Source organism: Rhizoctonia solani, chromosome 13 (assembly GCF_016906535.1).
Source record: "Rhizoctonia solani chromosome 13, complete sequence".
Lineage (NCBI taxonomy): Eukaryota > Fungi > Basidiomycota > Agaricomycetes > Cantharellales > Ceratobasidiaceae > Rhizoctonia > Rhizoctonia solani.
In genome coordinates, this window is record NC_057382.1 from 195,665 (window position 1) to 210,005 (window position 14,341).

At 48.4% G+C, this 14,341-nt stretch overlaps 5 protein-coding genes across 5 annotated transcripts; 3 read left to right on the forward strand and 2 right to left on the reverse strand.

Moving 5' to 3' along the window:
- Positions 1-534: 534 nt before the first annotated feature.
- Positions 535-3,940, forward strand: RhiXN_06923 (glycosyltransferase family 1 protein; the record flags this gene model as incomplete). Its single annotated transcript, XM_043326739.1, has 18 exons — positions 535-772; positions 824-1,275; positions 1,333-1,486; positions 1,537-1,663; positions 1,718-1,878; positions 1,927-2,026; positions 2,088-2,128; positions 2,183-2,359; positions 2,417-2,481; positions 2,544-2,702; positions 2,760-2,818; positions 2,883-3,010; positions 3,060-3,225; positions 3,279-3,299; positions 3,343-3,403; positions 3,461-3,532; positions 3,589-3,625; positions 3,681-3,940. 18 exons carry the CDS (start codon positions 535-537, stop codon positions 3,938-3,940), a joined length of 2,478 nt encoding a protein of 825 aa, XP_043185211.1.
- Positions 3,941-5,323: 1,383 nt separating this feature from the next.
- Positions 5,324-7,523, forward strand: RhiXN_06924 (glycosyltransferase family 1 protein; the record flags this gene model as incomplete). Its single annotated transcript, XM_043326740.1, has 11 exons — positions 5,324-5,400; positions 5,454-5,481; positions 5,537-5,789; positions 5,839-6,290; positions 6,348-6,501; positions 6,551-6,677; positions 6,730-6,890; positions 6,940-7,039; positions 7,101-7,141; positions 7,199-7,375; positions 7,438-7,523. 11 exons carry the CDS (start codon positions 5,324-5,326, stop codon positions 7,521-7,523), a joined length of 1,656 nt encoding a protein of 551 aa, XP_043185212.1.
- Positions 7,524-7,810: 287 nt separating this feature from the next.
- Positions 7,811-9,418, reverse strand: RhiXN_06925 (uncharacterized protein; the record flags this gene model as incomplete). The annotated part of the gene is made up of 3 exons (XM_043326741.1): positions 7,811-8,191; positions 8,244-8,817; positions 8,880-9,418. 3 exons carry the CDS (start codon positions 9,416-9,418, stop codon positions 7,811-7,813), a joined length of 1,494 nt encoding a protein of 497 aa, XP_043185213.1.
- Positions 9,419-10,048: 630 nt separating this feature from the next.
- On the reverse strand, positions 10,049-11,788 carry RhiXN_06926 (Retrotransposable element Tf2 protein; the record flags this gene model as incomplete). The annotated part of the gene is made up of 1 exon (XM_043326742.1): positions 10,049-11,788. The coding sequence occupies one exon, from the start codon at positions 11,786-11,788 to the stop codon at positions 10,049-10,051; it is 1,740 nt and encodes a 579-aa protein (XP_043185214.1).
- A 1,026-nt stretch (positions 11,789-12,814) lies between these two features.
- Positions 12,815-14,173, forward strand: RhiXN_06927 (Retrotransposon-derived protein PEG10; the record flags this gene model as incomplete). The annotated part of the gene is made up of 1 exon (XM_043326743.1): positions 12,815-14,173. The coding sequence occupies one exon, from the start codon at positions 12,815-12,817 to the stop codon at positions 14,171-14,173; it is 1,359 nt and encodes a 452-aa protein (XP_043185215.1).
- Between the last annotated feature and the right edge of the window lie 168 nt (positions 14,174-14,341).

Genomic DNA, 14,341 nt, shown 5'->3' on the forward strand with positions numbered 1-14,341 from the left:
TATCATCAAAAGCACGATGGCTCTCATGATACGGCTTCCGCAGTAGCTGCGGTAAACTCTGCAGGCCCATTGCTGTACTACTGAGTTTATTGAACACCTCTTCTTAACATGGAACGTGGCCGGACCTATCTCGGGGGTAGTTTTGTACGCGAGGCGAACGACAGAATAACATATACTCACATATCTCGATCACAATTTCGCTGAGACTAACCTTGACGTGAGTTACATGATAACAAAATACACTCTATGGTTCCAACCTGTCCTGGGCAAGTGAAGCTTTTTAATTATATTATGAAGGTTAGAGTTGGGACGAATAATGATTATGCGTTTCTCCAACTCTTCGCGCGATCCGGGCGGGTTGAACCCGCGTTAGCCGCGTAACGACGAATTGGTGGCTGTGTGTATAAAGCTGCATATTAAAGCTCGGGACTTTCAGACAACTAAAACCAACCATCCTATCCTCGGTCCCTATCGAACACTACATCAATTACCTTCCTTGTTCGATTCACTCTCACAAATCTACTGTTCTTCCCAATGGTTAGCAACGATAGAGCAGAAAAAGCCCCTGAGACCCCTCATCGACAGGCTATCACTCCTAATGGGGTCTATCAGTCGCCAAGTTCGGAGATGTTCTCTCAGAGCCTTGAAATGGTTACTCGAACGGAGCCCGATCACTTTTCTCCACCTGCATATTCTCGCTACAGGCATTCTGATGAATCCACCCTGGAACAAGGAGAGGCATCTTTTATAACACGGTTTGCGCACGATATCTGTGAGTACGCACACATCGAGGTATATAAAATCTATATTTATTTCAACTTAGCCGAGAAAAGGAATGAAACCCTACTTGGATTAAAGCTCGATGCCGAAGCCGCATTTCAAGACGATGGGCGGCTGCAAATCTCCTTTGGCCGTCGGTTGTCCAAATCACTACCACCAAATTACGCAGAGCCAGTGAAGGAAGTTGGACTCGACGAAGTGGGGTTCCACGACGCGCCTCCCATGAACGTTAACATCATGATCGTAGGAAGCAGGGGGGACGTACAGCCTTATCTTGCACTTGGCCAGAGGCTTCAAAACTACGGCCACACCGTTCGAATATCGACACATGAAACATTTCGCAAACTAGTGAAAGACTCTGGGCTACGTTTCTTTAACATCGGGGGAGACCCTCATGAGCTAATGAGCTACATGGTTCGGAATCCTGGACTCATTCCTGGTTTCGAAAGTGTGCTGAAAGGCGACATTGGGAAGAAACAAGTGATGGTCGCTGAGGTAAGTGACCGTTGTTATTATGGATATAGATGTTTGTTACTCATTAGATCTGGAAAGATGCTTGAAAGGTGTTGCCTATCGTGCTATGAAGTTGACGAAGAGTCACCGAATGAAGGTGGATTTGTAGCAGATGCGATAATATCCAATCCCCCCACTTTTGCCCATATTCACTGTGCCGAAGCGCTTGGAATTCCTTTACTCTTGTCATTCAGTGAGCCTATTTTTCGGGATCTTGATGACGTTTGACTGAGAGTAGGCAAGCTATGCCGTGGTGTGCTACTGCTGCCTTTCCGCACCCGCTAGTGGACATCAAGCAGAACGGATCACATGAACCAAATGCGGTAAATTATTACTCTTATACCCTGGTAGATATGTTGACATGGCAAGGGTGAGTTTTATTTCAATTGAGTTTAGGTTCTAGACCTAAGAAGAACTTTCGTAGGCTCGGCAATGTTATCAACAAGTTCCGTACCAAAAAGCTAGGGCTCCCCAGTTTGACAACTGCATCAGCTGTAACCATGATACAGCGTAGTTCCATCCCTTGGACTTACTGCATCTCACCCGCGCTTGTCCCAAAACCACAAGACTGGCTGACACATATTGGTACGCATACACCTCATTCAGATCAATTCCCACTGATCATCCCTGTAGATGTGGTTGGCTTTTATTTCTTGGACCTGGCAAAAGATTACGTCCCCCCTACTGAATTGTTCGAGTTCATTGCTTCAGGGGAGCCACCAATATACGTCGGGTTTGTCTAGCACGTTCATTTAGAACGAAAGGAAAGCTCACGCCCATTCGTATACCTTTAGATTCGGTTCAATTGTTTTAAAAGATCCACAAGAAATGACTGGTCAGTTTCTTAACAATTTAACAAATTCTTCTGCCTACATGGTTTATTTTATAGGGGCCATTCTTGGAGGTATTGCGAAGGCAGGGGTGCGAGCAATTGTGTCACCAGGGTGGGGCGGGCTAGATGAGGCGATGATCAGAGCGGCTGGACCCCATGTGTTTGCTCTCGGGAACGCACCACACGATTGGCTCTTTCAATATGTAAGCGCTGTTTGCCACCATGGAGGGGCAGGTTAGTGTTTTTCCCAAGGCTTCTTTAGAACTTATAAGTTACCATTCTTAACACCAGGTACAACGGCCATTGGATTGAAGTGCGGGAAACCTACAATCATCGTCCCATTCTTTGGTGATCAGGTATGATTAAGGACCTAATACAAAATGATAGTCTTGCTCATATGGTGCTCTCTCGATTCTAGCCATGGTGGGCTGCTCAGCTAGCGCAGCAGGGTGCTGGGCCCGAGCCCCTGGACTCAAGGAACTTGACCTCGGACGGCTTTGCAGCTGCGATTCGAGCTGCTCTATCCCCAAGTATGGTCGTGGCGGCACAAAGAATTAGTGAGATGATAAATAGCGAAGTAAGTCACGAGTTGTTTGTCGCGGTCTATGTCGCAGTGATTTAACCTGGCAATCAGGATGGAGTCAAGAATGGAGTAGAATCATTTCACAAACACCTTCCCTTACTCAATATGCGGTAAGCCAAGTTGATTAGTATTGTATTCTTAGAGCTATTTCTCTGACTTACTTTACCTGCGAAGGTGTGATCTTGACCCCAAACGGACTGCAGTTTGGTATAGCCCAGCACATAAATTAAGACTGAGTGCATTTTCTGCTCAGGTATTGGCAGACCGAGGAGAGATCGATATCAATAAGCTGAAGTTACATAGTAAATAAAGCCGAGTGAAATCACGATTCGGCACTGATTAGTTGCATAGGATCCCGTGAATACAGAACATATGCATCGGCCACGGACCCTATCAGCGGCACTGCACTCCCACTACTCAGAGTTGTCAACGGCTTCGTTCATGGAGTATTCAGGATCGGTTCCACTAGACCCGATAAAGGAGTTGCACAGATGGTCACTTCAACCGTCGGAGGCGAGTGAATGATGCCTGTAGAGAAATCCGTACAATTACTCATCCCTGATATGATAGGATTACAAACGGTCCTTCAAGGTATAACCGAGGGGCTTACCAATACTCCTAAACTTTATGGAAGTGAGGTCCGTGAACCGAAACAAGTGACCGGAATGGGCTCTGGTTTCGTGGAAGGTGGCAAGGTAAGCCCCTCGATATCGTTTGCGGCTTCATAATGCCTCTAATATATTTTTGTGAAGGGATTTGCTTATGGCTTTTACGATGGTGTTGTTGGCTTAGTAGCTGACCCGGTGAAAGGGTTCAAGGAAAAGGTCAGATTTTCAACTTTACAACTAAGCGCTCGTTAGTGGCCAACCAGGTAACCTAGGGTGCTTTGGGTGCTGCCGTTGGAGTCGGCACTGGAGGTAAATTTTAACGTTTCTGTATGATTTATTCTATTGAATCTGCTTCATTTTCAAGCACTAAACTTAACTATTAAACCTGCTGCCGGAATTTTCCAACTGTTCTCTATGCCAGTGGAGGGCGGGGTCAGAGGTATTCGTACTTTGTTTAGCAAGGATGTCAGCCAGGAAAGAGTTGCAGCACGGCGTGCGGAAGGGATACATGCCCTGAATGAATCGAATCAGACAGAGCAAGAAGTGGTTGTTCAAGCATTCACCGAATACAAGGCCAAGACGTTGCGCGAAAGAAAAGGAAAAGGAAAAGGAAAAATGACGTAACTTCACGCTGAAGGCTTATGTGACTTCATTCTTGTGTATTATGGTGACTACGCACTGGTTAATTGATATTTTGAAAATATGCACATAAGAACAATGTTAAACTTATACCGAAATGCTTCCAGGTTTGCCATATGGCTTCTTGAATGACAAATACAAATGATGGTTTGTGATTTCAAACTTTTCAAACCAGACGTTATGGGCGGTATATTTGGGGGTGCGGGCGAAGAGTATGGTGGATGGAATTGGTTGAGGTATGAAGGAAGTCGTTACGGGATGAGGAATGAGATGAAGTAAGATAAGAGCCAGTCCAATCGCATCTCAAGTTCCTACCGAGGCCCATGTATGCGCTCAAAGAGAATATTTATATCACAAATGTGACAAAAAATAATAGCTTATCTCTTAGATACCTTACGGCTAAGTAACCCAGTACTGCACTCACGTGAATAGCCCTGTCTTCAATGAGTCCAAACTCGTGGGCTCTTTGTTGCTCAACCCGGCCATTGCTCCCCTGGCCATCACGTCTCAACCCCACTGGCTCCAAAAACCTGAGATAACAACCGGTTCTCCATCTTCTATAGTCCTCAGCTTCTAAGACCTGGATGGAGCCATTGCCCGCGACCTCCTCAAGACCCCGATTTTCGTATTTGGAGCGCCAATAAACATTGAACATGGCTTGCTAAGCCTGCCCGACTTCATCCTCAAGCTCTTCGGCCCGCAACTGTAGATGGGGTATGGAATAATGTCCAAATCCTGGAGTAGGACCACCTCGCGTTGCTTATTTGACTAATTAGCATTTATATTTAGTTTTATTTGTGTTTTCTGTCCCCCCCCCCCACTTTTTCCCACCATTGCGTCCCCCTGTTGGTGCGACTTTCAGGTCAAACTCACTTATCGAATTCCCCGAGTGTTCCCCTTTTTTTGCCCACCCGCTATCTTTTGTCGTCTTTGTGTGTATCTACTGGTTAACAGCCCTCGGTGTGCGACCCAGCGATCGGGCCCGAGTAATAAATCGCATCCAAAAAAAAACTACACTCATGTGAGGATGTCTGTTACAAATCATTGATTTAATCATATAATGGATACACCAACATGGGATCATTGCAAGCACGATAGCTCTCATGATACGGCATCCGCAGCAGCTGCGGTAGGCTCTGTAAATTCATTGCTGTGCCACTGAGTTTATCGGGCGTCTCTCCTTACTGGGGAACATGGTCAGACCCATCTCGCGGGCGAGCTCGTACCCGAGGCAAACAGCAGACGAAAATATATCCACACACTTCGGCCATGACTTCCCCGAAACCGACCTGGACATAGGTCATATAACTATCTCAATACATCCCAGCTTTAAACCATCCTGGGCTACTGAAGCTTTTTAACTATATTATGAAGGTTAGGACTGGGTCGAATATTGACTACGCGTTTCTCCAACTCTTCGCGCGATCCGGGCGGGTTGAACCCGCGTTAGCCGCGCTGCGACGAATGGGTGGCTGTGCCTCTGATCCGCATATTAAAGCCTGGAGCGTCCAGACAACTACCATCCTGTCAGTGCCTGAAACTGAAACATACATCAGTCACCTTACTAATTCAATTCCAAAGCCGCTGTTTCTTTCAATGATTGTCGACGACAGGATAGACAAATACCCTGGGTCCTCTGATCTACAGAGTGTTACTCCTAACGATTTCTATCAGTCACCAGATTCAGAGTTATTCTCACAGAGTTTTGAGGCAGTCGCTCGAGCAGAGTCAGATCAACCTCTGCTTCCTTCTTACTCTCCCCATAGGCGTTCCAATGAATCCACTCTGGAGCAGGGGGGAGCATCTTTAGAAAAGCGGTTTACGTGGGGTCTTTGTGGGTATGTGGATATTAATATATGTGACTTATACTAATTCCAAATCAGCCGAAAAGGAAAGTAGTCCCAAACATGGCTCAAAGCTCGACGCCGAAGCCGCATTTCAAGACGACGGGCGACTTCAAATCTCCTTTGGCCATCGGTTGTCCAAACGATTGCCATCGAATTATGCCGAGCCGGTGAACGAAATTGGACTCGACGAAGTGGGGTTCCGCGATGCACCTCCTATGAACGTCAACATCATGATCGTAGGAAGCAGGGGGGACGTACAGCCTTATCTTGCACTTGGCCAGAGGCTTCAAAACTACGGCCACACCGTTCGAATATCGACACATGAAACATTTCGCAAACTAGTGAAAGACTCTGGGCTACGTTTCTTTAACATCGGGGGAGACCCTCATGAGCTAATGAGCTACATGGTTCGGAATCCTGGACTCATTCCTGGTTTCGAAAGTGTGCTGAAAGGCGACATTGGGAAGAAACAAGTGATGGTCGCTGAGGTAAGTGACCGTTGTTATTATGGATATAGATGTTTGTTACTCATTAGATCTGGAAAGATGCTTGAAAGGTGTTGCCTATCGTGCTATGAAGTTGACGAAGAGTCACCGAATGAAGGTGGATTTGTAGCAGATGCGATAATATCCAATCCGCCCACGTTCGCTCACATTCATTGCGCCGAAGCGCTTGGCATTCCGTTACTCTTGTCGTTCAGTGAGTTGGCTCTTCTCTATTTTGAGATAATTTGACTAAGAGTAACAAGCTATGCCATGGTGTGCTACTGCTGCCTTCCCGCATCCGTTGGTGAACGTCAAGCAGAGCGGGTCGCACGAGCCAAATGCGGTGAACTATTACTCGTACACCCTGGTAGATATGCTGACATGGCAAGGGTGAGTCTTAATCGCAATCAAAACTAAGCATCAAGCTCAGGAGCCCTCCTAGACTTGGCCATGCTATCAACAAGTTCCGTACCAAAAAACTAGGGCTCCCCTACTTGTCAACTGCATCAGCCGTCACCATGATACAGCGCAGCGCCATTCCATGGACTTATTGTATCTCACCTGCCCTCATTCCGAAACCTCAGGATTGGTTGACACATATTGGTACGCATATATTCTCTTCAGGTCAGACTCCCACTGATCATCCCAATAGATGTGGTTGGCTTTTATTTTTTGGATCTAGCCAATAACTACGTCCCTCCCACTGACCTGTTCGATTTTCTGGCTTCAGGAGAGCCACCAATCTACGTTGGGTTGGTTGGGCATTTCCGTTAATAATAAAAAGACAACTCGAGCTCACCACCATACATTTAGATTCGGTTCAATCGTTCTGAATGATCCTCAAGAAATGACTAGTTAGTTTCCAAATGACAATTCAGCATGATTAAGTGACTCAATGATTTATTTTATAGGAGCCATTCTTGCAGGGATATCACAGGCTGGAGTGCGAGCTATAGTGTCGCCGGGGTGGGGCGGGCTCGATGAGACGATGGTCAAATCGGCAGGGCCACATGTATTTGCTCTCGGAAACGCGCCCCACGATTGGCTCTTTCAACATGTAAGCGCCGTCTGCCATCATGGAGGGGCAGGTTAGTATTTCCTGTGACTCTTAGGGTTCATAAATCACCATTCTTAACATTCTTAATGCCAGGTACAACTGCCATTGGCTTGAAATGTGGGAAACCTACAATCATTGTCCCATTCTTTGGTGATCAGGTGTGGCCTACCTCTGTATGATGTCCTCATCCGGAATTTAAGGATGATTTTCAACCAGCACTATCTACCAGGGATTGATCCTTAAACTGAAATTCAGTACGTACTGAAAGTCAGCACATGAAATACTGAGATCCAAGGCTGACTGAAATCCCAAAAATCGCCAATTTAAACACGTATTGAAAGTTAGTATGAATCAAGTTTGCGACTTTTTTAAGTATGTTATGATACAAATAAGGACGTAAAGAGAACATTCCAAAATCCGAATCAGTATCATAGAACATGAAATAGACTTGCCATTGTGTAAATGGTCAATCAATCTCAACCGTCACATCAAGCATATCCACTTGGCCAACAACAGATGTACGTTCAACAACAAATGAGCCCTGGTGCTCAGTTGTTATACGACCAATGAGACAGTCAATTTTAGTGGCATCAACAACCTCAGCACCAGCATAGTTGCCAGATGAGAGCCGGTACTCCACAAGGTCAGCATCATTATGGTACCGCAGGTGAGGGAAAGCCATAATCACAGCAAGAACTTGGGTACAGGGGTTTGGCACATTTAGGCTTGCAATTAAGTCAGCCTCAATGACAACAAACATCCCGGTTTGACCATAGCTGAGTATCTCATTGGGGAACTCAACTGCATGAGGCCGGTCCCAGCGCCAACGAGACATTTTTGAGTGAAACTAAGTTAGAGGTAGGGTAAGCAATTGCCTTGCAAGTCCAAATGCTACTTACCCGAACATGTGATGCATCGCGCATTGTTTTATTACTGGGCACAACCATAGCCCCCCGAATAACGTCACCACCAACAACAGCCTCAGCCAGTGACTTGTCCAGTCGCTGCATCCTACCCCACACCTTCAAGGGCCGGTTTGCTAGTGCATTGGACATGTCTTCTACAGGGATACCTATTACAGGGCCAAGGTATTTAGCAATCTTGAGCTGTAACAAGCGTTGAAGGGGGAGTGTTTTTGATGGGTTGATAAAGACAAGGTCAGGGTAGTGATCATACTGGACTCCATGCCTGATATTCTCCTGACGTTCATCAAGCTCAAGTTCTTCTGTAAGCCCATATACCAACTTAATTTGTGATAACTGGGCAAGCTGGAGGACACGACGGTTGATGCTAGAGTATGGGAAACGGCGGCTCATGCTTGCACGTGTAAGTGCACCACAAAAGCGCTCCATTGGGAAGGCCCAGTATGCCCAGACAGGACCCATGGCCTCAATGTTGTTGGCAATGTGAAGGAGGGCGTGGAGTGGGAGGGTACAAGCAGAAAGGCGGGCTTGATCATTCATGTAGTAGTATCTATACACCAATACACATGTTAGCTACACCGGCAAAATCAAGTACATATTAAATCAACTTACTTTTCGTAGTCTTTCACCCATTTTGCAAATCCTTCACGAATGGTAACTATGTTGTTGGGTGTGATCTCAAAGTCAATACACATATTAATGAGGCGGACAAGTTCAATAAAATGCCAATAATACTTTTGATGGACAAAGCGGCCTCGCAGGAGCACAGGACCAAGCATAGTGGCAAGTAGTAACCGAGCTTTGGCAGTAAGTTCAGCACGCTTTTTCTTTGGATTGGGTACGCGACAGCCAAACGTGTATGGGATGTTGTTGCCGGCTAGAGGGCAGGCCTCAGCAATTGTTGTCCATACGTCTGGGTGCAGCAGATATTCTTCAGTCCCTGATCCAAATGCCTCAAAGTTTCCGCTTCGCGTCCACAAGTCAAAGAGAGTGGGAATAATATTTTCAAAAATTAAGTGCATAAAGTCGTGGGGAAACGAGACTGGGAATGAGAGGCCGGGCACCCGTGCAAGGGGGGCAAGTCCATTGATGCCTGTTCGTAAGGACCGCCGACCCTCTTCAGCATCATTTTGAGCCTCCTCCACCCACATTGCTTCCTCAAGGTATTCAGTGTGTGTTCGAAGGGGGAGGTTCTGCGTGTCGTACACCACTGTAAGGTGGGTACGCGCTGGTGGAGGCGGGCGCTTGTGGCCGTACTACTACACTGGCTTATGTAATCTAACTGACTAAGGCTAACTACTAACTACTAAGTCGCTTAAGGCGACAACTAACTATCTACTGTCGATGCGGAGGGGCCTGAGGCCTGGAGGTGTGGTAGGTTAGGTAAAGGGGTGAGTGCTACTGATACTACTTGGGGGCCGGCTACTTAGCTGGCTGACTACCTTCTCTAATGTGTAAGAGACAAGGTAAAATCGACTTGGTGTCTCCAAGCGATTTCCCTGCTGTATATATAGACAAAGCACACTATCTACATGGTCTGTGCTCGTGAGAGAAAGAAGTAGCTAAGACAAATGAGAAGCGTGCTGCGGGCTGCGCAGAAGCGTGGATTTCTCCTAAGCGCCCTTGGCACGGCATCTTGGCGCGGCATCTCGGCATAATAAGCGCCGAGATCACGTGATCGAAAAACAAAAGGTATCCAGTCCGTAAAAAATACTACAAATATCAGAAAAATCGTGCAAGTCCAATGGTATATGTTAGGAGGTTATAACATTGCCCCCCCCTTAAAGGCTCTTGGCGGAGTCACGAGCCTTTTTCAGTTGTGACTTGTTGAAGCGTTTGATTTCCTCCTGACTATGCTCAAGTAACTCCTCTGGTTCCCATGAGTTGTCCTCGGGTCCATATCCTTTCCACTTGATTAAGTAAAACCATTTTCCCCGTTGCCTTTTTGAGTCAATGATCTGTTCTACCTCGTATTCCTCTTCTCCCTCTATTGTTTCAGGGGGAGGTCGTTCTGGAAATGGCTGGCTCGGAGACTCATGAACTTTGGATAACAACCCTACATAGAACACATTGTGGATCCTCAAGGTTTCAGGCAACTTCAGGCGGTAGGCGTGGCTGGAAATTTTTTCTGAGATCTCGAAGGGGCCCAGTCTTTTAGGGTCTAGTTTATTGGAATTGGTTCTTAATTCCACGTTTTTTCCGTCCAACCAGACTTTTTCACCGATTGAGTATTCTGGTGTAGTTCCCTTGTCTCTGGCCATTCTTTCCTTACTCATCCTGAGGGCGGCCTCGGCTTCTTTCCATTCGTTGGCTAGGTTGTCTACCAATTGATCTGCCTCTGGGACGTTGGATGGCACATTGGAGGGGTTCATTATTGGGTTTCTTCCATAGACCAGTTCAAACGGTGTCTTTCCTGTAGCGGCGTGCTTGGCATTGTTGTAGGCGTATTCTGCCAAAGGTAGCCACGTGGCCCAATCTGAATGATCCGCGGCCATGTAAGAACGGAGGTAGAATTCGATGAACTGGTTTACCCGCTCTGTTTGACCATCCGATTCAGGGTGGTAAGCTGAAGAGAATGACGGCTTGACTCCTAGCCTTTGGTAGAGGGCCCTGAGGAATTTTCCTGTGAACGTGGTTCCTCTATCTGAGACGGTCCTAATGGGCAATCCGTGAAGTTTCCAGACATGTGTGATGAACAAGTCCGCAAGTCCCTTGGCTGTCACCTTTTTTGATGTAGGGATGAAGTGGCCGAATTTTGAAAAGGAATCTATTACCACTAGGATTGCATCATGACCTTGGGACTTTGGAAACCCTGTAATGAAGTCATAGGAGATTGTGTGGAACGGGAAAGGGGGGACTTCTAATGGCTTCAAGGATATAACCGGGGCGTGGGCACGGCGATTTGCTTGACAAGTAGGACAACATTCTACCCATTCCTTGGAGGACGACTTCATTCCTGGCCACCAATAGTTGCGGCTCAGGAGTTCCAGGGTTCTTTGTTGTCCAGGGTGCCCTGCCAGGGGTGAATTGTGGAATTCTCTGAGTAGACGTTCCTTCAGGGCTTCAGAGTCTGGAACAACTAGTTTTCCGCGGTACCATAGGAGGTCTTCCTCCCAATCATAGTCTCTGTAAGCTTTCCGAATGGAGGGGGGTGCATTGTCCGCATCTTCTGTCAGGAATTGGATAATGGGTTCTAGGGATGGGTCCTCCCTCAGTTTGTTCCTGATTTCCGTGACTATCTCAAGTTCTTCCTCAGACGTGTTGGCAAATACCTCGGATGGTAACATGACCTCTGGTTCTTGGGGTTCATCTACATAGTCCGCTCTTCTGGATAGTGCATCCGGTTTCCCCGACTGTTTCCCTGGGCAATAGTGGATTTCAAAATTGAAGTCGCCCAGGAATATGCGCCATCTAGCGTGTTGCCGGTTGAATGTTTGTGCCTGCATCCAATATTCCAAGTTCCTATGATCTGTGAAGACTTGTGTCGTAGACACACTCGATACCAGGGAATTTATTCCCATTTTCTCAAATTTAAACAAAGACTAACGGACAACATTTTCGATCACGTGACTTCGGCGCTTATATCATACGCTAAGCGCCGAGCCACGTCCCCATCCGCACTTACCTCAGCATACGTAGCCACCTCCACCGGATGACATCATTATGACACGTCAGTGACACGTATGCATGAGTAAGGCCAACTGCGGAGCGGGGTTCTTATTTGATATGGTATTGCATATAAATGTATTTGTAATTAGATAGCTCTGTAATATATAAGGAGGCCAATCGACCACGGTAACACCCAGGTCAATTACCTCTTGTCGCATCCCACTTTGTACGAGGGCCTTATAGCCCAGTAAGCACTTAGTCACACGCCTTAAGCGTTGTTCTTGCTGTACATACGTAGCTCGCCGCCGCCTTAAAGCGCGCGGTCATCGTAGATAGTTGGTTTGTCGTTGTAGGGTACCCATCGCCGCCTTAAGCGGTTCTCTGTAGTAGTTACACGGCCACAAGCGCCCGCACCCTCGACGTCCTTACAGACGTCTAGGACACTAGGTAATCAACCTTAAGTTGGTTGCAAACCGTGCCCACCAAGCACACCTTACTTAGTCTCAACAAACAAGAAGGTCCCCTGTACTAGCACGAGGGAAATCACCTGATCGGGCTCGCCTTTCGCTATCAATAATCAAACTAGCGTCGGCCCCAGGTAGTACCGAATTGCTATAAGGCAGACGGATTCTAATTGTCCGCGTACCACCGGTCACCGCACCCTTTGTCAGCGGAACTAGTCAGCAGATCCACCCGCTTGCAGAAAACCCGTCCCACATCACGCCCGCACACGGCAGTCGATTGGTTGATAGGGACTGTCCAACGCTAGGCGGTTGACGCAAGTTCTTAGCGCCAGAACAATAAAGCGACCCATAAGTCCTGTCACAGGCACCATCCCCCCTACTTCGCCCATCATTACGTCCCGCACCCCCTCTCGCGCTTCCTCCCGCGCTTCCCAACGCGCCACCTCCCACCAAGGCCGCTCATATCCCCATGAGATGGCAACCCGTTCCCGGAGCACCGCTCGTCCCCCGTCCCCTCTCGATCAAGGAGAGTTGGGACCCGCTCTTCCGGCAGCCGCCGATGAGCCGAGAAGCCTCGAACCAGAGGTCTATGGGGAAATCTCCCTCGGCCGCGCAATCTCCCTCCTCCTGGGATTGCAAAACCAAGTCATCCGGCTCGAACAGGAACTCGAGGAACTCAAGGAGGTCAACAAGGAAGCCCAAGATTGGATGGGAGCGGTTGACCAAACCCTCACTCGAATCGAGGCTATTGGGGGGCCCCAGCCCCACACACCAGAAGACCGGAAGCCCCCGGCAGTCGAGGCCACGCCCAGGCCCATATCCAAAACCGACCCTCTTCCAGCGCCTAGTGCGCCCCTCATTGCCTGGGCCAACCCCACCAAGCCGCCCATCACCTTTGCCCAACCAACTCCCGTCCGGGCTCCCCCGAGAATCCCTACTCCCACTCCACCTGCGCCTATCAGGCTCCAATCCCCCCTTGCCTCTCAACCAGCGGCTCCAGTAGTCGCTTATCAAGCCCCCGTCAAGGTGGATCACCCCGACGCCTATACGGGGAAGATTGGTAATGAGTCCAGACAATGGCTCACCAGGATGATGGCATGGGTCCGCCTCAATCAGCGAATGTTCCCAACCGATCAGGAGGTATTGTCCTTCCTCCTGATGAACATGAAGGACACGGCAGGAGCCTGGGCACACCCCCACCTTGATCAACTAGGGTCTCACAGGGCCATCATCCAAACAGTCGAGGACTTTAGGAGGGAGTTCCTATCCGCATTTGGGAATCCGGACGCTACACGAGCCGCTGAGCGGCAAATCACAAACCTTACTCAGACAGGAACCTGTGCTGAGTACATCACTAAGTTCAGGACCATCGCCATGGACCTGGACTGGAACGACGCCGCCCTTTGCGGGCAATTTGCACGTGGCCTCCACTGGGAGGTCAGCCGCCTCATTGCCACTCGAGAACGGCGACCCACCACCCTCCTTGAGCTGCAGAACGCGGCTCTGGTCATCGACAACGCCCTCCGTGAGGAGCGCGCCAGCCACCCGCCTAAGGGTAATAAGTCTGGCACCTCCAATACCACCCCCAATAGGGGGGCGAGTACCGGCCAACAGGCCACCAGACCAGGGCGCCTCTCCGGCAACCCCAACTTTGTCTCCAAGGAGGAGCGTAACCGCCGCAGGGCTGAAGGCCTTTGCATCAAATGCGGTAAGCCGGGCCACAAATTTGCGGAATGCCGCACTGGCTGGAAAGCCACACCCAAGGAGGAAGGGGCCAAAAAGGAAGCCGCCAAGATTGGCAAAGAGTCTGGACCCGAATCGGGAAAAGACTAAGGGTACCTGCTGCCGCGCGCAAGGACCCCAAGGACTCTGGTCGTATAGAAATTTGTAATATATCCAATAGCACGAATAGAATCTCCCCACTCTTCACTATTTCTATTACACCAGAGAAACGAGCGGAACACTTAGAAGTCCTGATTGACTCAGGCGCCACATCTTCTT